General features: G+C 45.6%; 1 protein-coding gene across 1 annotated transcript in view; it reads left to right on the plus strand.

Moving 5' to 3' along the window:
- CERK (ceramide kinase) overlaps positions 1–20946 on the plus strand; it is a 55236-nt gene that overhangs the window by 24141 nt on the left and 10149 nt on the right. The window contains exons 5-8 of the mRNA XM_063134115.1: positions 2835–2898; positions 9755–9900; positions 19840–19914; positions 20415–20567. Of these exons, the coding sequence (XP_062990185.1) occupies positions 2835–2898; positions 9755–9900; positions 19840–19914; positions 20415–20567 (438 nt within the window). The remainder of the gene's footprint in view (positions 1–2834; positions 2899–9754; positions 9901–19839; positions 19915–20414; positions 20568–20946) is intronic.

The raw sequence follows: 20946 nt of genomic DNA on the forward strand, positions 1-20946 counted from the left end.
GTAAAAAGAAAGATTTAAAAAGCAAATTAAAATTGTTCAATTTAAAACAAAGGAACCAGAAAAACAATGCTAGTTAGTTGAGGAAGGCTTCTTGAAACAGAATTGTTTTCAGGAGGTGCTGGAAGCAGCCTAGTGTGGGCGCCTGCCTGACCCCCAGGGCAGAGAGTTCCACAGAGAAGGGGCCACTACACTAAAGGCTCTTCTCCTGGTGGATTCCAACCGGGCCACAGGTCCATGTGGAACCACCAGGAGCATGCCCTCCAACGACCTCAGTGATAGGGCAGGTTGGTAAGGGAGAAGGTGCTCTCTCAGGTATCCTGGTCCCAAGTTGTTAGGGTTTTGTACACTAGTGCCAAAACCTTAAACCTGGCCTGGTAGCCAATAGGCAGCCAGTGCAGTTCCCTCAGCAAAGGAGTTATATGCTGAAAAGAGGCAGCTCCTGACAACAGCCGAGCTGCTGCATTCTGCACTAGCTCCAGCTTCCGGAGCACCCTTAAGGGCAGCCTTAATAGTGAAACAACCTTTGATTGGCAGCTGAGTTTTCCCACTCATTCTGCATCTTTGGGAGCAAGACCATAAGCCAGCAGGGCTGCTTGAAGTCCTGCTTCCCCTTTCCGTACAGACTTACATTTTGAAGCGGCTCCTTAGGCCTTTTCAACCAAGTCTATTAATGGTGATTCCTCTCCTACCTTTTATACTAAATGTATTGTTGCTAAATCAGTTTTGGCCCAAGATGGGATCCTATTAATAGTAGGGTGACCATATGAAAAGGAGGACAGGGATGCTGTATCTTTAACAGTTGCATAGAAAAGGGAATTTCAGCAGATGTCATTTGTATATATGGAGAACCTGGTGAAATTCCATCTTCATCACAACAGTTAAAGGTGCAGGAGCTATACAAGAGTGACCAGATTTAAAAGAGGGCAGGGCACCTGCAGCTTTAAGTGTTGTGATGAAGAGGAAATCTCACCAGGTTCCCCATATATACAAATGACACCTGCTGAAATTTCCTTTTCAATACAACTGTTAAAGATACAGGAGCCCTGTCCTCCTTTTCATATGGTCACCCTAATTAATAGTAACTTAAAGCCACATCAGTACTGTTTAGCAACATGCTGGACATGCACATGAATCCTCTGGATTTCTGCCTGGAATGTGGTGCCAAAATACATCCCAGCACTGCCACTCCGAACACCACAGAGACACTGAAACATGCAGTTGACAAACCATCACACCCATCTGCAAGCTAGATTGCACATCTCAGTTGGGTCTCTGTACAGGGCCAATGTACTTCCAACCTGCAGCCCAGTAGAGCCCATTTGGATCGCTTGCACATGTAAAGGTCCTGGAGCTAAAATGGAGAGCAGTGTCATGCAAAACACTGCTGTGGTGAGAAAGGACTGCTCAGGAGCACGTTGGATTGCCTCCCTCGCACACATACATTCAGGGCCTTGGTTAGGTTCCGATTGTCATCGCTATGCTGAGAAACACTCCTAAGAAATGAGACAGGCCACCATGTGAGTTGCTGAAGGAATTCCAGCGAGTAAAGCAGTTGCGAAAATTCGAAGCCCCTTGCAGGGAAGCTGTTTTCTCAGGATTCTTCTCATATTTGACATTTGAATAAATATTTTCTGAGTTGAAGCTGCATTTTGGATTACAGAGTGGTTGTTTTCCTTTTAAGCAGAACGATTACCACATAGTAGCTGGCGGCCCCTTCTTTATGTCTTCCTTATCTTAATAGTAACTTCTTATTTATCTGTAATAGGTAGGGTGACCATATGAAAAGGAGGACAGGGCTCCTGTATCTTTAACAGTTGTATTGAAAAGGGAATTTCAGCAGGTGTCATTTGTATGCATGTTGCACCTGGTGAAATTCCCTCTTCATCACAACAGTTAAAGCTGCAGGAGCTATACTAGAGTGACCAGATTTAAAAGAGGGCAGGGCTCCTGCAGCTTTAACTGTTGTGATGAAGAGGAAATGTCACCAGGTTCTCCATATATACAAATGACACCTGCTGAAATTCCCTTTTCAATACAACTGTTAAAGATGCAGGAGCCCTGTCCTCCTTTTCATATGGTCACCCTAATTAGTAATAGGAGTTTATTTTTCCAAAGGAAACAATGTATTTGCCCCAAGAAAATTGGTTGCCAGCTGTGACTAGCAAAAAGCTTCTATGACTGGCAAAAAAAATACCCAGGAGGCTCTGGGGCTGGCAGGAAGCGACTAAAATGACTACAGCCCAGATTCTTTCACATAAGTCTAAGATGTAGCATTAACTGGTGTATCACAGTTGTGGCAAGTTTCATTATGGGTGCAGTTTGCCATTGGAAGTGGGTGTGGCTCCACCCTGTCCAATTTCATGGAAGAGCCACATCTACATTGCATAATATGGCAACATCATGTGTTATAGTGACTGGAACTGCAGTTTGATCTGATACAATACAGCAGTCTTTCTCAACCTGTTGCCCTGTCAGTGTTTTTAGACTATAATTCTCAGCACTGCTAACCAACAGCCATGCTGGCTGGGGCTGATGGGAGTTGAAGTCCAAAATATCTGGAGGGCACCAGGTTGGGGAAGGCTACAATACAGCTTTGGCTTTAGATTTATCAGACTGCTGCCATCTCACACTCATTCCCAGTGACTTGTGCTGCACATAGTTCTCAACTCCCACAGAAAAGTGACAGTAACCTAAGCAGTCACAAATGAGCACCAATAGTTTTATCTCTCCAATACCTGTTTTAGCATATTATACTATTTTATCTAGGCCTTTTTGACTATGCTGTCTTCAGTTAGCTGTTTGATGGCTAACTGTTCATTTTTCTCCCCTCGTAGTCACTGAACATGCCAATCATGCTAAGGATAACTTATTCGAAGTTAATCTAGAGAAATATGATGGGTAAGTTCTCTTCTCTTTCTCCCATGACTCACTTTTTCAAGAACCCGCTCAGACCGTGTGTGCTCAGTTCATATAAAACTGGGAACAGCTGCAGCCGTACCCCTTGGTATCTTTGTTTCTGAATGTGGCTGTATACCCACGTATCTGCGTCATCTCCATCAATTCGCTCATAGGTAACCCCCAAAGGAATCAGTTTTACTTTCTCATGAGAAAGCGTGGTTAGCATTGCAGTCCAAGGGTGCAATCCAGAGAACATGAGGTGTGCCTGTGTCCACCTGGAACAAATGAGGCATGGCATTTCCGCTTCCACCGAGTTTTAGGCACACCTCCTTTTTCTGAGATTGTTCCTTTAACGGTATTTTTAATTTCCAAAAATTCCCAGTTTGGTTCCGCTCCCCTCGGAAATGTATCCTTAATATGCAACATTGGATTGATGAGTTGTGATTATCTTTTCCTCGTGAACTCGACATCGGCTTGTGTGCAGGAATTCTGGCTCGCCTTGTAGATCAAGGGGTGGTTCCAGACAAGGTTTTTATCATGCCATTGACCTGCCTCATTCACAGAATTTTATGGAGGGTCATAACCCTCCTGTGTTTTCCCACCACTTCTTCCGCCTTTTCTCTTACTATGGAAGGTCCATTAAGGAAGAAAAGATGGAATAGCTGCACAAGGACTTCTAATTGGTAGTTCTAGGATGCCTCTGTCCAGAAGCATGCACATTGTAAGAGGGTTATTGACTTCAGTGAGACTAAACCATGGACAGTGTGAGTACCACAAGTCAGATAGTAAGTCGTGCTTTAGAGCAGGAGGCCCTAATGGCCTGCCATTGGCATGGAGTCTTCCTACTACACTCCAGCCCTCCTTTCCAAAACTACACTGCTGCCTGGCACACACACCCATCCCCACCTCTCTCTCAGAAGATTAAAGAGTCAGCATGGCTTAGGACTAAGCATTGGACTAAGTCTGGGGAGACCCAAGATCAAATCTGCACTCATCCATGAAGCTTGTTGGGTGACCTTGAGCCAGTCACGCTCTCTCAGCCTGACCTTCCTCACAGAGTTATTGTGGGATGAAATGACAAGAAGAGAAACTACATACATCAGACTTCTCCAGTCTGGTGCCTGCCAGATGTTTTGAACCACAACTTCCATCATCCCTAACCATTGGCTATGCTGGTTGGGGCCCATGGGAATAGAAGTCCAAAACATCTTGATAGCACAAGTTTGGGCAAGGCTGACATACATCATCCCCTTGAGCTTCATGAAGGAAGGACCGGATAGGAATCTAATATATAAACAAACAAGATAGAAGCCAAACCACCTCAAGGCACCGAGAGATGGCTATGGAGGGCACATTAGAGTGAGGACCAGACTTGACTTGACTTGCCAGAAAGTGAGCTAAACTAAATACCCTAACTTGATGGGATTGCAGAACAAGCTGCTTGATTGTATCCTGTCATTGGGCAGTATCCAATGGCAGTGCAGTGCTAGCACTAAATTTGTTGTCCAAGCATCAGTATATGCTAGCACAACATCATCCAGTTTGTGCCACCATTTGATACTACCCATTAGGGGTGTGCACGGACCCCCCAATCCGCTTCGTAGCCCGATCCGGAAAATCCGGATCGGGCCCGATCCTCTTCGCGCCGCTCCGCCCGTCTCCCGCTCCACTCCGCAGAGCGAGATCCGGCTTCGCCGCCGTCACTATATCGACGGCGCCGCCGCCAGAGAAACCACCCACCCACCCCACCACCTTACCTTCCTCCGTCGCGGGATTCAATTGAAGCCCCGGTTGAAGCCGGAAGAGGCCTCGGCCTTCACTTCCAGCTTCAACCGGGACCTCAATTGAAGCCGGCGACGGAGGAAGGTAAGCGTCCCTCCTCCCTGCTCCCTTACCTGGCGCCACCGGCGCTGCTGCTGCATGGATGGTGGCGCCGGTGGCGCCAGGTAGGCCAGACCCCCGGCCCAGCCGCCGCCCCCTTACCTTCCTCCGTCGCGGGATTCAATTGAGGCCCTGGTTGAAGCCGGAAGAGGCCTCGGCCTTCACTTCCAGCTTCAACCAGGGCCTCAATTGAAGCCGGCGACGGAGGAAGGTAAGCGCCCCTCCTCCCTGCTCCCTTACCTGGCGCCACCGGCGCTGCTGCTGCATGGATGGTGGCGCCGGTAGCGCCAGGTAGGCCAGACCCCCGGCCCAGCCGCCGCCCCCTTACCTTCCTCCGTCGCGGGATTCAATTGAGGCCCTGGTTGAAGCCGGAAGAGGCCTCGGCCTTCACTTCCAGCTTCAACCAGGGCCTCAATTGAAGCCGGCGACGGAGGAAGGTAAGCGCCCCTCCTCCCTGCTCCCTTACCTGGTGCTGCTGCCGCCACTGCTGCATGGATGGCGCCAGCAGCGCCAGATTAGTGCCCCTCCCCCCCACTTACCTTCAGGCGAAGCTCCGGATTGAGGCGATCCTCTTCGCCTCGATCCGCCGGCCCCCCCAATCCTCTTCGCCTCCGCCTTAAGAAGCCCCCCGCTCCGCTCCTGCTTCTCCGGTTCGAGGAGAAGCGGAGCACATCCCTACTACCCATTGCCTTCTTAAAAACAATATAAATGTTATCACTGCCATTGCTTTCAGATCATTTTGTCAATATGTGAGAAACAATGTTGGCTTGAGTATTGCCTAATGAAATAGAAGTGCCTTTCAACTCATAAATTTCACAGTAAAACTATAGAATGCCTAACAATACCCTTTTATCGACTAAATAGCACATGGAAATCTTTGCATGTTTGCAGTCCTGACCAATATACCCTCAGTAGGTTTAATCATTTCTAGTGACTCTTTGGGAGGAAATCAAACATACAACCTGATTTCCCTTCTATTCTCTATATTGACACTTACTGGCTGCAGTCTAGCAGATCTGTACATATAGCACGGCTTGTCTGTTGTAGGCTATGTGAGAAGGGAAAGAATTTCCTACACTCCCAGATCCACCCCCTGAAAACCCACAACAGGAGCTTCACGCTTGCACAGAGCTCTGTGTTGTGGGACCCTCGTATATGAACGCTAATCCAGGACTTCCACAGTGCTTCTTCATACAGAAATTAATTAAACCGCCAGACATTCTGCTAATATAAGGCCGCCTTACAAAGTCACAGATTCTTTGTGCATTAATCCTTCCCTAATTACTACAACATTGAGTCAAATAGTATTGAGATTCCAATTACCCTGGCCACGGAGATTGTTGTAGGAGGGGACAGGCATCTTGTATCATCTTGGATGCACTGAATATATGGACATTGTAGTTGTTATAGACAGATCGGCTGGTGGTTACAAGCAGACAAATTGCTGGTATTCTATACCAATCCGGTATCATTTCTAGCGGTGGGCTTTGTCCTTTTCCCTCTCATTAACATGAGAAAGAGCATTTGGACAGGCACTTGCAGAGGAGTTAAATCTGCACAGCGTAACACTTGAGATGGAAGTTGAGCAAACACATTCCCTTCTCCTGGGGGTGTCTAATGCAGTTGCGGTCAGGGAAAGCTTTTCGGTTTATCTTTTCTAGACATGACAAATACCTCACAGCAGTTGATAAGGTAGCAAATGCAGAGCAAGATGAGATGATGGCTTTCCTACCCACCAAATGCAGCCTGTAGAGTTCTCTCCCTCTGCAACATATTATGGCCAGTTATTGAACTGCTGGAGAATTCAGCAGTCTCTAACGAAAGAAAGCTAGTTCCTGTTTGAAGAAAAGCAGTGTGAATAAACGTCACACGGATTGGGCTCAACCTGTCAGCTCAGCATTCCTTTAAAAAAGTTTCACAAATGACAACTTCCCCATTGTAGAAGTGTGGTGGGATGTGTTTTTTTAAGTGATGAAGAATAACAGTTACAGAGAGAGCGAGAGATCCCCAGTATGTTTCAAGGTAATAAAAACAGCCCCAAAAGGGTTTTATCTTCTATGAGGCATTTTTAATTTGTTTTATTTTGCTTTTAGCCGAAAGGTTTGGGGATCCGCTCAGACTTGAACATTAGCCTCTAACAAGACTTGCGTTTCATCCCCATCGAATTAACATCACAGAGCTAAATCATTGTATTTAAATACATCTAAAATGTGTGTAATTCCCCCACCCACCCCTTTGGTCCAAGTCCATCTCCTGTTTCCAGCACATGACAAGGCTTCAGTAACAAATCATGCGAAGCAAAGCAAAGCACCTAAGTATGCAAGCAGGATTTTCTTGTGAAAAGTAACACTAAATCATTAATACAGGGTGCAATCTTACACACACTTACCTGGGAGTAAGTTCCATTGAATTCAGTGGAACTTACTTCTGAGTAGACAAGTATAGGATTTCAGCCTTAACTGCTTATGATTAAGCAACAATTCTTTGTCTACAACCTGCAGGCAAATTCTCCTGTTCAAGCCCTATCTAAATGAATGGTGGGGACAAGAGTGTTTACTCCCCCCCCCCATTCATTCCAGTGGGGCTCAAACAGATGAGCATCCCACTGGAACGAATGGGGGCATTGAGTATATTTTCTTTCCTACGAGGCCAGTCCTTGTTCACATAACTTAAAGTGCTGAGGAAGGAAAATAACCTTTTGCATAAGTTCATGGGTACAACCTACCATTGAAGTCAGCGGCAAAATATTGTTTCCCTCGCATCCATGTTAAAGGAACACAGCCAGTGGCAGAAAATTGCTGGAAGCAATTTACTAACTGCTACTGAGCCTTAAATCCCATGCATTTATTTATATCCTATCTTTCAGCCCCTCACGGGGCTTGCATGTTGGCTCACAACCACAAATGGCATTCAAGCAGAACGGGATGTAGGGACTGATCCTGCTAACTTCCAGAGCTACTTGAATGAAGTCGCTCTGAAAGGAAGCAGGCCCATGGCAATAGCTGAGAGGCTATGGCAACGGTTCACTTCAACAGCTGCGACATGTGTAGGCAGCTTAAAGGTTGGGGAACCTCAAGCTCAGGGGCTGAATCCATCCCTTTCGGTTTTACAAGATGGCCCCATCCTCTTTCCCTCACGCGCCAATAGACTGATGGTTTCCCAGCTTTTGTGCTGTGTCCCCCCCCCCCCAATTCTGATGTTGTGGCCCAAACATTACAAAGATGGTTCTTATGATCCAACACATCTTTAATAGAAAGGAATTCACATTGCAATGGAGAGAAGACATACCTCTGCCAAGGAATACACTTCTCTGAGGATTGCTGGGTTTGTCAACTGTTTTATCAGCTCGTTCAACAGAAGCAACTAGATCATGCGCAGAAAGCTGTTTACTAAAACGGAAATTCTAGCTGACCACAACTTTCCTGCAGCAGACCGGTTCCTAAGGCGTCTAGAGAAAAAGGAAATCTGGCCTGGTTAAAGAAAGAGGGCCTTTTTCCTGTTTGTCCTGCAAGTACTTGCTTATCAACCAGCCACCCTAAAGTTCACCCAGAGTTAATGCCACCTCTGTACTTGGACAAGATTTTTTTTTATGAACAGTTCACCTCCAGTGCCAACATGGCTTCACTTATGTCAAGATATGCTTATGTGACTGTGACTCTGAGAAGCTGAAATGCCTCTCTTAAGACTTACTGTATTTCTTTGATTGTAACACGCCGTCGATTGTAAGACGCACACTAATTTCAGTAACACCAACAGAAAAAAAAACACCTAAGACACGCCTGCGATTCTAAGACGCACCCCGTTTTAAAGATGTTTATATGGGGGGGAAAGTGTGTCTTAGAATTGAAGAAATACAGTAGTTACTGGCAGTAAGAGCTCTAAGCTAACATATGCGGATACCTTTGGCCCCGCCCCTTTTGCCTTTAGCCCTGGCAACCCCAAGAATACAGCCCCTGAGAGCTTCTCCAAAATTATTTTGGCCCTCAACCAGAAAGAGGTTCTTCACCCTGCCCTGTCATGTAAAGGACCTGAAGGCCAACAAGGTGGCCAGTCCACAAAGTGAGCAGTCTTCAAGTGTTTCCACCATTTTTTGTGGAGCCACCATTTCTCAGTTGACCTCTCTCTGTACAGCAGACCATAATGCATGAGATATCTCTTGGATAGGGTGACTTCCTGCATCACATTAATTGTGGGTAACGTTGTTATCACTGCCCAACCAACCCACATGAGATTGCTACCTTTAGGGATTCTTTGAAATCACCCTAGCCAGGGAAAAGCTGATTTTCTAGGGGAAGTTCCCACACAGTGGAGTAACATTTAAATGACCTGACTAACATGGATGCCCATGTTGCCTGTTTTAAGTTTTGACGATCTGGTCACCTGGAAAGGAAAGTGCCAATTATATGAGAAGGATCTTCTACCCATGTGGTTTGGCTGTTTAAATGTTTTCGCAGCTATGCATGCAGCTAGAGTAACATCTAAAGGCCACCTAGGTCACCACAGACACTGACTTTTGCTATCTGAGGTAAATTCTCCAGAAAAGCAGCCAAGCTGGAAGAGAAGGGGCAGTAATCTGTGGGGATTGCGAATGGTAACTAAGTGAGATACACAATTAGAAGAGGAACTCTTTTCCACAGTCTGTGGTATCCATTTGGATATTTGCCTTGTCTTCATGGTTTTGTTTCAGCCGATGTTTGTGATGCTACTCACACAGGAACAAGAAAAGCTAGGGGAAATGATCTTATAATTACCACATACACAAGGAGGAGAGTTCTCCTCAGCTTCATTGTCTGAAATTATATTTTGAGTTGATTACTTCCAAGTTACAGCATCTGCATTAAACGAACCTGAAAAACATGATAGGGGAGTGAAAAGCAAAGATGTATAAAATTAATAATACCTTTTAGATTGGGGCATTTGACACATCCATTTATTTACTGTCAGTGTGAGTTTTAATTTGTGTATTTTCCGGCAGTGTTGTTTGTGTTGGTGGCGACGGAATGTTCAGTGAAGTGATGCATGGCCTGATTGGAAGAACACAGAAGGATTCTGGCATAGATCAAAATAATCCCAAAGCACCATTAGTCCAATGCAATATCAGAATTGGCATAATCCCTGCTGGTAAGAATTGCAATATGGTTACCTTCCACCATACATTATTTTTTATTATTATTAGTTCATCAACATTGGGCCGAACTGCACAAGCAGCATTGTTTATGTGGGGTAGAACATGTTTACATAGGAAATTCAACAGATATTAAGATGTCTAACCAAGAACCCATTATATTGGTACTAATGTTACTTAGATCTGTCCATAGGTGCATCTGTGTAGAGATGAGCATTGGAAGGAAGGATGGGAGATTGAATCCACCGGCCATCTCCCTCCACCTCAGCCTCCATGTGTTCCTCCAAACCTATGAGATTCAGATGAATAATAATAATAATAATATATTTCTTACCCGCCTCTCCGATTGGATCGAGGCGGGGAACAACAACCAGCATAAAATACATAAAATACTGATTAACACATGGAGGTCAGGAGTAGGAGCCAACGAGTATGATCCCAGCCTGCTTCTTCCTTCCGCATGTTCATTCTACATGTGAGTAATTGTCCTATGGTAGCACCATACAATTTCAAGGATACCAAGCATGCGAAGTAATAGAACCTTCATGCAGTTCCAAGGACACTGCAGAGGTCTTCTCCTTCTCTCAGACAAGGCCAGTTTACTCCACAAGCGGAGTGGAAAGAAGATCCTGGAATCCTAAAGCCAGGAAGAGCAACAGTCCTGCATCACTTTTCCCCTGGAGTTATGGGAGTCTATGGCTAATAGTGCAGAGTAGGAATGCTGTCCGGCATTTACCATATGTTGCTTTAGTGGATTCACAGACTGCACGTTGTTTTAGCTTAAACGTTATCTGTTGTGACCTTGGTGAAGACTTAACAGCGTCCTATTGCTCACAGTTTGTTAGCACCCTTGATGTGCATTTTTGCAGGATTGTCTATTCTTGCAAAAGCAAATCCCAGTTCTCTTATTTATATGTAAAGGCAAGGCTTGTTTGTAGGTAGGGATTTTGAACTTTTGTGCACGTCAAGTTTAATTTAGATAGATAAAGACTTGTTAGAATTCATCCGAAACAAAGGACTCATGTCTTGGTGGATGTTACTATCATTAGTTCACACTTTTTGCTGCTCCTTCACTCCTCTTGTAGAAGCCCTTGGCTGTTCTATTGCTTAAGTAATGGCCCTTTTAAATTGGAAAATATCCTTTGAAGGGCCAGCCTCTGTTTTTATTTCAGCTGCAATCCGATACCTAACCTGGGAGTAAACCTCCTTGAGTAAGGCATGTATAGTATTGGACTATTAATTAAGTATGGATGGGATTTATAACCCACCATTCAGCTTCCTAGGATAGTTTACAACAAAGTTAAAATTATGATAAAACAAATTAAAACAAGATCATTAAAACAGTACACTTTGGAAGAACAGTCTGAAAGAAGCCAACAAAAAGAGAAACAAACACAAAACAGCATAGAGGCAATATATAAACGATTAAAAAAGCCTGGAAACATAAACACATCTTCATCCAGCACCAAAATGACATCAAGTTAAGGCAGGCCTACCTGGCAAGAGCATTCAACAATTGGGGTGCCCGCATCAAGAAGGCCCTTTCCCTTGTATTTCAGATAGTGGGGGAACCCAAAGAAGGGCTTCCACTGAAGTTCTTATTATATATGCAGGCAGGTATAGAGAAATGTGGCTCTTCAGGTATCCCAGTCTCAAGCCAAGAAAGGCACTAAATCTCAAAAACAGGACTTTGAACTTCGCCCAGAAGCAAGCTGGGAACTAATGCAATTGGAGAAGCACAAGCAAATGCGAACACAATGCCCAGGCCCAGTTAATAGCTTCACAGATGTATTTGGGGCTAAATGCAGTTTACAAACCATCTTCAAAGGCCATCCCATAGATAATGTATTACAGGAGTCTAATCTGGAGCCTAAACTGAAAATCCCACTCCCAGCCAACACCTATGCACATACAGCCCTATGCTTACCTACATATAGCACATATATAGCACCTTTTAAATATCCCATACCACCTAAATATAGAATATAGATTAACACAGAACCCGTGAGTTTGGGTGGTGGTGATGTTTTTGATATTTTATGGAGAAGTTAACAAGTTATGAAAACTTTGTTGTTCATGACTGAGTTGCCTGCTTACTTATCCTGTATGCTGTTTTGGCCTAATTGTCACTGAGGTAATAAACCTGTGTTCGGGCTGTATTACCCTAACCTTAGATGGTGACTTAGATACTCCTTCATACAGGGAGGAAATCCCTGCACATAAAAACCTATATGTCAGGGTGAAGGCTGTTAGAACCTTCACCTGACATCTAGTTTTCCATCTGTAGGGAATGGTCTTCATTTGCCAGTCCTCACCTGTAGTGTGAGGTGGGTATAGCCCAGGCACAGTTACCACCCCAATGAGAGCTAGGCCTTTGTCCTTGCTCTCTTTCTTTCCCCTCCTCCCCCTCCACACATTATTTTCTTTAAACATTGTCATTAAGATGGAGTCCTGCAAAGGACTGTGGGAAAGGGGAAGATAAAGAAGTGAATATATGCCTGGCTTCAAGCCGGATAGGAATAACGTAAATGAGAGACAGTTACTGAGGCAAGTTCCCAATTATTCTCATTACACACAGTTGACCTTCTACTAACCAGACCTTCTATTCAGCTCTCATTTTATCTTGTGGTATGTTTTCTAGGAAGTAGTATTGCCAGAAGCATGTGTCAATACACCTCTCGGGGCCATAACACATTAACACTTTTCATGCAGGGAATAGGTCTATGTAGGAAAACGCATGAAACCCACTTGTACGTGATCACAATTGCACAGCTGTGTATTTTGCTACACAAACACACTAGGAAGCTGCAGATAGCCAGGCACGCAATCTATACATGCAGGAAAGTGCATACCTGCACAATTGTTTGAGGTATGCATGGGCTCCGAAACCACTCCAGCATGGACTCTCCATTTCCTGGAGCATTCAGATCATGTCTCTCCCCCTAACTAACACACGAAAGAGGCTTATATAAATTCTGAAATATAGAGCAACGTGCTCTCGTTTGTTTTGGGTCATCTTCCTGCCTTTCTTTGGTCAGAGCCCCAGAAACCAATGAGGCTAGCAGAAATAGCACACAGTTAAGCTGGTTTCAGCAGGCCTATAAAAGAACCTCCCATCTCTCCGTCTCCTTCTGAAATCTGAAGCATAGACTGTCAGCTATCAGACACGGGGCTGGAGGAGAGATTCAGAACGGTACGCGTCCCAACAGGCTGACAGAGTTTGCCTCAGTGCCTATACCTCTCCTTTTACCAACTGCAGGTATACTGGTCATTGATGGACTATGGGCTGCAGAAAGGGACAGTTGGTCTCATTTGCCATTTTTAAAAACACGTGGTGATCAACACTCGCTTACCAGAACATTTATGAGCCCTTTACATGGGTATTTACAGTTTAAGCAGGGTTAAAAAAAATGCCAGGACAAAAATCAGAAACCTATTTTTCAGTATTTATTTATTTATTTATTACATTTCTATACCGCCCAATAGCCGAAGCTCTCTGGGCGGTTCACAAAAATTAAAACCACAGTAAAACACCCAACAGTTTAAAACACAATTACGAAATACAGTATAAAAAGCGCAACCAGGATAAAACCACACAGCAAAGTTGATATAGGATTAAAATACAGAGTTAAAACAGTAAAATTTAAATTTAAGTTAAAATTAAGTGTTAAAATACTGAGTGAATAAAAAGGTCTTCAGCTGGCGACGAAAGCAGTACAGTGTAGGCGCCAAGCGGACCTCTCTGGGGAGCTCGTTCCACAACCGGGGTGCCACAGCGGAGAAAGCCCTCCTCCTAGTAGCCACCTGCCTCACTTCCTTTGGCAGGGGCTCATGGAGAAGGCCCCCTGTAGATGATCTTAAGGTCCGGGTAGGTACATATGGGAGGAGGCGTTCCTTCAGATAACCTGGCCCCAAACCGTTTAGGGCTTTAAATGTCAATACCAGCACTTTGAATTGGGCCCGGACCTGGACTGGCAGCCAATGAAGTTGTAAAAGGACTGGCGTAATGTGATCTCGCCGGCCAGTCCCTGTTAATAACCTTGCTGCCCTGTTTTGCACCAGTTGAAGTTTCCGGACCGTTTTCAAAGGCAGCCCCACGTATAACGCATTGCAGTAATCCAAACGAGAGGTTATCAGAGCATGGATAACTGTAGCTAAGCTATCTCTGTCCAGATAAGGGCGCAGCTGGTATATCAGCCTGAGCTGATAAAAGGTGCTCTTTGCCACTGAGTTCACCTGTGCCTCAAGTGACAGTTCTGGATCCAAGAGCACCCCCAAACTACGGACCCGATCCTTTAGGGGGAGTGCAACCCCGTCCAGGACAGGGCAAACATCACCTCGCCGGACAGAAGAACCACCCGCTAACAGTACCTCCGTCTTGTCTGGATTGAGTCTCAGTTTATTAGCCCTCATCCAGTCCATTACCGTGCCCAGACACTGGTTCAGAACAGCCACTGCCTCACCTGGGTTTGATGAAAAGGAAAGGTAGAGCTGGGTATCATCCGCATATTGATGACACCTCAGTCCACATCTCCGGATAACCTCCCCCAGCGGCTTCATGTATATGTTAAACAGCATAGGGGATAAGATAGAGCCCTGTGGAACCCCATGGCTTAGGTGCCACGGCACAGAGCAATAATCCCCCAGCACCACCTTCTGGAATCGGCCATCCAAGTAGGAGCGGAACCACTGCAACGCAGTACCTCCAACTCCCAGCTCAGACAACCTATCCAGAAGGATACCATGGTCGATGGTATCGAAGGCCGCTGAGAGGTCCAGGAGAACCAACAGGGTCGCACTCCCCCTGTCTCTCTCCCGACAGAGGTCATCCCACAGGGCGACCAAGGCAGTTTCCGTTCCAAAACCAGGCCTGAAGCCCGATTGAAATGGATCTAGATAATCCGTTTCATTCAAGAGTGCCTGGAGTTGTCCTGCAACCACCCGCTCAAGCACCTTGCCCAGGAAAGGGATGTTAGCCACCGGCCTATAGTTGTTAACATCCTCCGGGTCCAGATTAGGCTTCTTCAGGAGTGGTCTAATTACCGCCTCTTTTAAAGAGGCCGGCACCACTCCCTCTCTCAAGGAGGCATTTACAACCTCCTGGACCCAGCCGGCGATCCCCTCCTTATTTGATGTAATGAGCCATGAGGGGCAAGGGTCAAGCACACAGGTGGTCGACCGGACTTGGCCAAGCACCTTGTCCACATCCTCGGGCCTCACTAACTGAAACTCATCCAATAAAACTGAACCGGACGGCGCTCTGAACACCTCTACTAGTGGAGCTGCATTAAGTGTGGTGTCCAATTCATGACGAATCTGAGCGACTTTATCTTCAAAGTGCCGTGCAAATTTGTCACAGCGTGCTACCGAGGGTTCCACCATCTCTCGCCCTGGCCCAGAGTGTAACAGGCCGCGAACCACCCGGAAAAGCTCCGCCGGACGACACTGAGAAGACGCAATGCTGGTGGAAAAGAACTGCCTCTTTGCCACCCTCACCGCCACAGAGTAGGCTCGATAGTGAGCTCTAACCCGTGTTCGATCAGACCCAGCACGAGTCTTCCTCCACCTGCGTTCTAGCCGTCTCCCCTCTTGCTTCATCGCCCTCAGCTCAGGTGTATACCAAGGAGCTGACCGGGCTCTGCTCAGAGGGAGAGGACGCTTGGGCGCGATCGTGTCAACCGCCCGAGTCATCTCTGCATTCCACAGAGCGACCTGGGCTTCGACAGGAGCACCGGCCATACCAGCAGGAAAATCCCCCAGAGCCCTCTGGAATCCATCGGAGTCCATTAGCCTCCGGGGGCGGACCATTTTAATAGGCCCCCCACCCTTGCAGAGGGGAAAGGCCGCCGAGAGTCTAAACCTCAGTAGGAAGTGATCTGACCATGACAAGGGGGTAGATGTTAGTTCCCCCACTTCCAGATCACCATCCTCCTGCCCAGTCGAGAAAACCAGATCAAGCGTGTGTCCCTTTGCGTGTGTTGGGCCGATGACATGTTGAGACAGCCCCATGGTTGTCATGGCAGCCATGAAGTCCTGAGCCGCTCCAGAGACAGCAGCCTCGGCATGGAAGTTGAGATCCCCCAGAACCACCATCCTGGGGGTTCTCAACACCAGGTCCGAGACAACCTCCGTCAGCTCAGGCAGGGAGACTGTGGGGCAGCGGGGTGGACGGTACACCAGCAGAATCCCTAATCTGTCTCGAGTACCCAACACACAGTACAGACACTCAAGATCAGCACTCGACTGAACAGGAAGCCTAGAGAGGGAGATTGTATTCCTATAGATCACGGCAACCCCCCCTCCCCGGCCCTCGAGTCTGTGCTGGTGCTGCACCGAGTACCCAGGAGGGCAGAGCTGGGTGAGAGCAACCCCTCCCAGTTCCCCCACCCAGGTCTCAGTGATGCATACCAGGTCAGCCCCCTCATCCACAATCAGATCATGGATGAGAGAGATTTTGTTTTGGACTGACCTGGCATTCAGCAGCAGCACCACCAGACCCGAGAGCAAGCTGATAAGGCCGCCAGGAACCATCTGGTTGGGGGAAGGACTAGAAGAGGGGACAGCTGTAAGGAATCTGTCCCCTCTTCTCCTCATCTGGCCTGTTCCTCCCCCAGCACCATACCTCCCCCTACCCGTGACCACAGTTATGCAGGCACCCCCATATTCCCCAGAGCTCCCCAGGCACATATTAAAAATTATTTAAAAATTGATTAAAAGTTTTTTGAAAAATTGCTGTTGGTTGCTGGTCGGCTGGTGTTCTTCAAAACAGGGTGGCTCCTCGGCGCCGCACTCTGCGCGTCGCCGAGGCGCTGCCTCTGGCCGGCTGCAGCTTTACCTGTAAGCAAGGCGGGGCACTTGTCAGCAGATGTTCAGCAGCTGGGGGAAAGAGACTGCAGAGCCCAGGCTCCTGCAGCCCCAAGGTCTTCTCTCCCCACTGCAAGCAGCAAGCACACCCCACCTTCCCCTGGCCGGCTGCAGCTTTACCTGTAAGCAAGGCGGGGCACTTGTCAGCAGATGTTCAGCAGCTGGGGGAAAGAGACTGCAGAGCCCAGGCTCCTGCAGCCCCAAGGTCTTCTCTCCCCACTGCAAGCAGCAAGCATCAGGACTTATGTCTCCCATCCCATTACTGGGGATGTCTTTCCTTACACTTGCAGGCTGGCTGACAAGGAGAGCCTTTGCCTCAAAAACAAGTCACTATTATACAGTCCAGGACAAGGGGATAGGCAAGGCTTCTAGGTCACAAGGCTGCTCTTGTTTTTAGTAAGTAACCACTGGATTTACGTCTGCTTTCTAGAAGTATTACTTCTGTAAGAATACTACATATAAACAACTCTTTTATTTGCTGCCTGGAAATACACCTCTGTTGGTCAGAGCCCCATTATGAACTTTAGGTTTTGGGGGGTGGGAATAAATGTCCAAACCAACAGTCAATCCAATTAAATCAAGGCTTTTTGGGAGGTCATCAGGCTGTCATTGACATGTCCCATCTGGACCAAAAGCTTCCACTTGGCTCTACCCTGATGTTAATTCATTTGCAGATTATTCATTGTCATGCTGTGTCAAGGGCGACAAACTGTTTAGTCTGTTATGTCCATTGAATTCATCCCACATGTCTGCTTGACAAATCAAACTTTTGCTAAAGCACACATTAAAAGCCTAATTCTTTTGTTCCACACTTGGCAAATAGTTCCAGCTAAACAAAAGGATTTCCAGAGCAGCTCTGTAGCAATGGATCAATCTCTCTAGAAATATTGCATTGACCCTTCTCCCTGTGTTATCATTCAGACTAGGAGAAAGAAAACATCACCATGTTTACCTGTCACACTGCATAAAATGGTGTGTGTGAGAGAGAGATTTCCTTTTTTCTGGATTGAAAAGAAGAAAATTCTAAATTGGGCTCTGCCAATTCCATTACCATGACCTGAGCAATTTAATCCTGTTACAGTGAATATCTGAAAGTTGGTGAATGTTGACAGTCCCAAAACAAGAGTTGTAAATGTCTGAAACTTCAGAGAGCCACCAGTGAATGTTGACAAGTAACCTAAGTGGAACAGTCAGATTTACCTGGTGTGTGTCCAAGAAGTAGAGAAATATAATTTGTTTCCAGGCATTCAGAAAATTGGAGCAGGATTCTGTCCTGAGAATGTCAACATTCACCAAATGTTGGATATTCACTGTAACATACCTACTATCTCCTTGCCTTTTATTATTATTATTATTATTATTATTTATTTATATAGCACCATCAATGTACATGGTGCTGTACAGAGTAAAACAGTAAATAGCAAGACCCTGCCGCATAGGCTTACAATCTAATAAAATCATAGTAAAACAATAAGGAGGGGAAGAGAATGCAAACAGGTACAGGGTAGGGTAAGCAGGCACTGGGTAGGGAAAAACTAACAGTAGAAAGTAACAGTAGAAGTCTGCACAACATCAAGTTTTAAAAGCTTTAGGAAAAAGAAAAGTTTTTAGTTGTGCTTTAAAAGCTGTGGTTGAACAGCTTTTATATGTGGCCTTTTATATTTCATAAAGTAGTGTCTGAAATTAGTAGTTACTTCCCCCTTGCCTCTTCTAGCCTTTCAGTACATTACTGATTTAGTAGCAAAAAATAATAATCTGTGGCTCTCAGTTAATGGGCCTATTCAGATGATATGCTAAGCCATGGTTAGGCCGTTAACCCTTTTGCAGCAAATACTTAGTGAGTGTGCTTAAACCATGGTTATGTAGCCACCATGGTTAGGAATGGTTCACACGATATGCTAAGACATAATGTTTAGCTCAAAATGTTTAATCGCTGTGGCTTAGCATGTCTTCTGAACAGGGTCAATATTACTTTTAGTCTTTATTGAAATTCTGTTGGCCATACCTGAGCCAGAGCCAAGGATCACACAGAAAGACACCAGAGCTAGAAAGATCATGTTGTTCAGGCAAAATCTCAGTCCAAACAGGAAGCCTTTTATAGCTCTTCCTGTCCAGGATAGATAAATGGCCTACATGTGGTGGTGGGACCTGTCCAAAGAATACATCACTGCCAGGAAGGTGTTCCCAGCTGCAGTTCTGATAGCTCACCACATGGGGCATCAGCACAAAGAATGAAGGATGCTGGTTCTAGCCATGGCAGTCCCTGACAGCAATATTTTAAAATGTCGTGTGGAGATATTCAGATAAGAAGTGATTATGTGTGGCGCAGTGGGCACAACTTACTCTTTAGAAAAAGAAGGAAATGTTACAGTCAATACAAATTAAGACTATGGACACCATCTGCTGGGGTGTTCAACAGTGCAAGACTCGTTTTTCTCTTTAGTGAAGTCTCATAGTAGAACTTCCTAAGAGAATATGCCCTAAGCCAAGTACAGGTCTCAATTCACAGTGTCTTGCGCAGGTCTGCCAAACTGCCACCAGTAAATTAGAATTGCTGGGCTGTAAGTGGGTGGAATAGCCTTGCAGATAAGCCTAGAAAGGTTACTAGACCATAAAAAGGATGGCTGCCTGCAATACTGATCTGTGACTTAAATGGAGAAGTAAGCTTTTAGTTTTCCTGACTGATCACCTAAAGTGATTCTTAGTTGTCAGGCTATTTACAAGCCTAGAGCAGAGTGCACCAACCTCTGATTAACTTAACATAAACCAGACCATAATGTTTTCCAAGCAGAGAGCACAAAGTAACAAGATGGCACCATATCAACACGCATGCAGATTACATGGCCTTAAAAGATTCAATCAAGCCACTGTATAAAAGCAAAACAACGACAAAAGTTCTGCATTCCTACCTAATCAGCCTCAAGGACTCTGTGAACATAGTTATAATGTGTGACGGTGTAGTAGTAAAAGGAGGGCAAGAGGCGATCACAAAATAAAAATAGCTGTTCTCCTTGTGTGTCTTCACAATGCTGTCAAATTACGGCCAAGGTAAAGGCTTATTCATTTTTCAGGTTCGACAGACTGTATATGTTATGCAACAGTTGGCGTCAATGATCCAGTAACATCAGCATTACATATCATTGTGGGTAAGTGTCCGACTCTTAATTGGTCGCCTTGTTTTAAAGTTCATTAGCACCCAGATCCTAAGTAGGTTTCACAACACGATTTATAGCCAGTAAACGCAGTTCCCTAAGTTTTACGGCAACCCATATCATTGCTGCTGATCCATAAGGTGCAATGCTGCACTTGAGTTATACTTGCTGAGCGGCTTGTAGGATGTGGTAGAAGCCGCGCTCCACTGATGGAAATTGAGGTGCTCTGTTGTCATGGCAGATGCACCATCACAAAGCTGTTCTGCCAGCAAAGATATGCCAGTAGAGTGGCTAAAGCAGGTATTCTGCACCACTTCAGTGCAAAGCCACATCCTCATCGCCTGCACACCAGCCCCAAATCTGGTGCAAGAAATTTCCTTCACGTTGATTTCATTGAGAAGGGAATAAATGCAAAAATAGCTGCCTACGTTGCCACAGCAGAGTAGAGGTTAAAGCAGTGCAGCTTTCCTATCTAAAATGTCTCTTGTCAACAGGAGACACTCAGCCTCTGGATGTCTCTTCAGTACATTGCAATAATACATTTCTGAAATACAGTGCATCACTGTTGGGGTATGGTTTTTATGGAGATGTACTCAAAGACAGTGAAGAGAAACGCTGGATGGGTCCTGTCAGATATGACTTCTCAGGTAACATTTTGTAGGTTTACTCCATTCTTCCCCCCTCCTTCCCCCCCCCCCCCTATAATCCTACAGATAATCAAGTGGCCAGTGGACCTTTTTAAAAATCCTGTTTTTGTAAAATTACATTTTAGGGGTGCAATCCTATGGATGTTTAGACAGAAAAACTCTTACCGCTCACTGCATTCACCGGCCAGCATGGTAGGACTTTTAGGCCCAGTATTGGGCAAAAGGCGGAATAATAATAATAATAATAATAATAATAATAATAATAATAATAATAATAATAATAGGACTTTTTCTGTCAAAACATGCATAGGATTGCACCGTCAGTGATAGCTCCTTTAGAAGACATTTCAAACATCCTGTAGTTGAATATAGTCTAGTT

This window comes from Elgaria multicarinata, chromosome 9 (genome assembly GCF_023053635.1).
Source record: "Elgaria multicarinata webbii isolate HBS135686 ecotype San Diego chromosome 9, rElgMul1.1.pri, whole genome shotgun sequence".
In the NCBI taxonomy this organism is placed as follows: domain Eukaryota; kingdom Metazoa; phylum Chordata; class Lepidosauria; order Squamata; family Anguidae; genus Elgaria; species Elgaria multicarinata.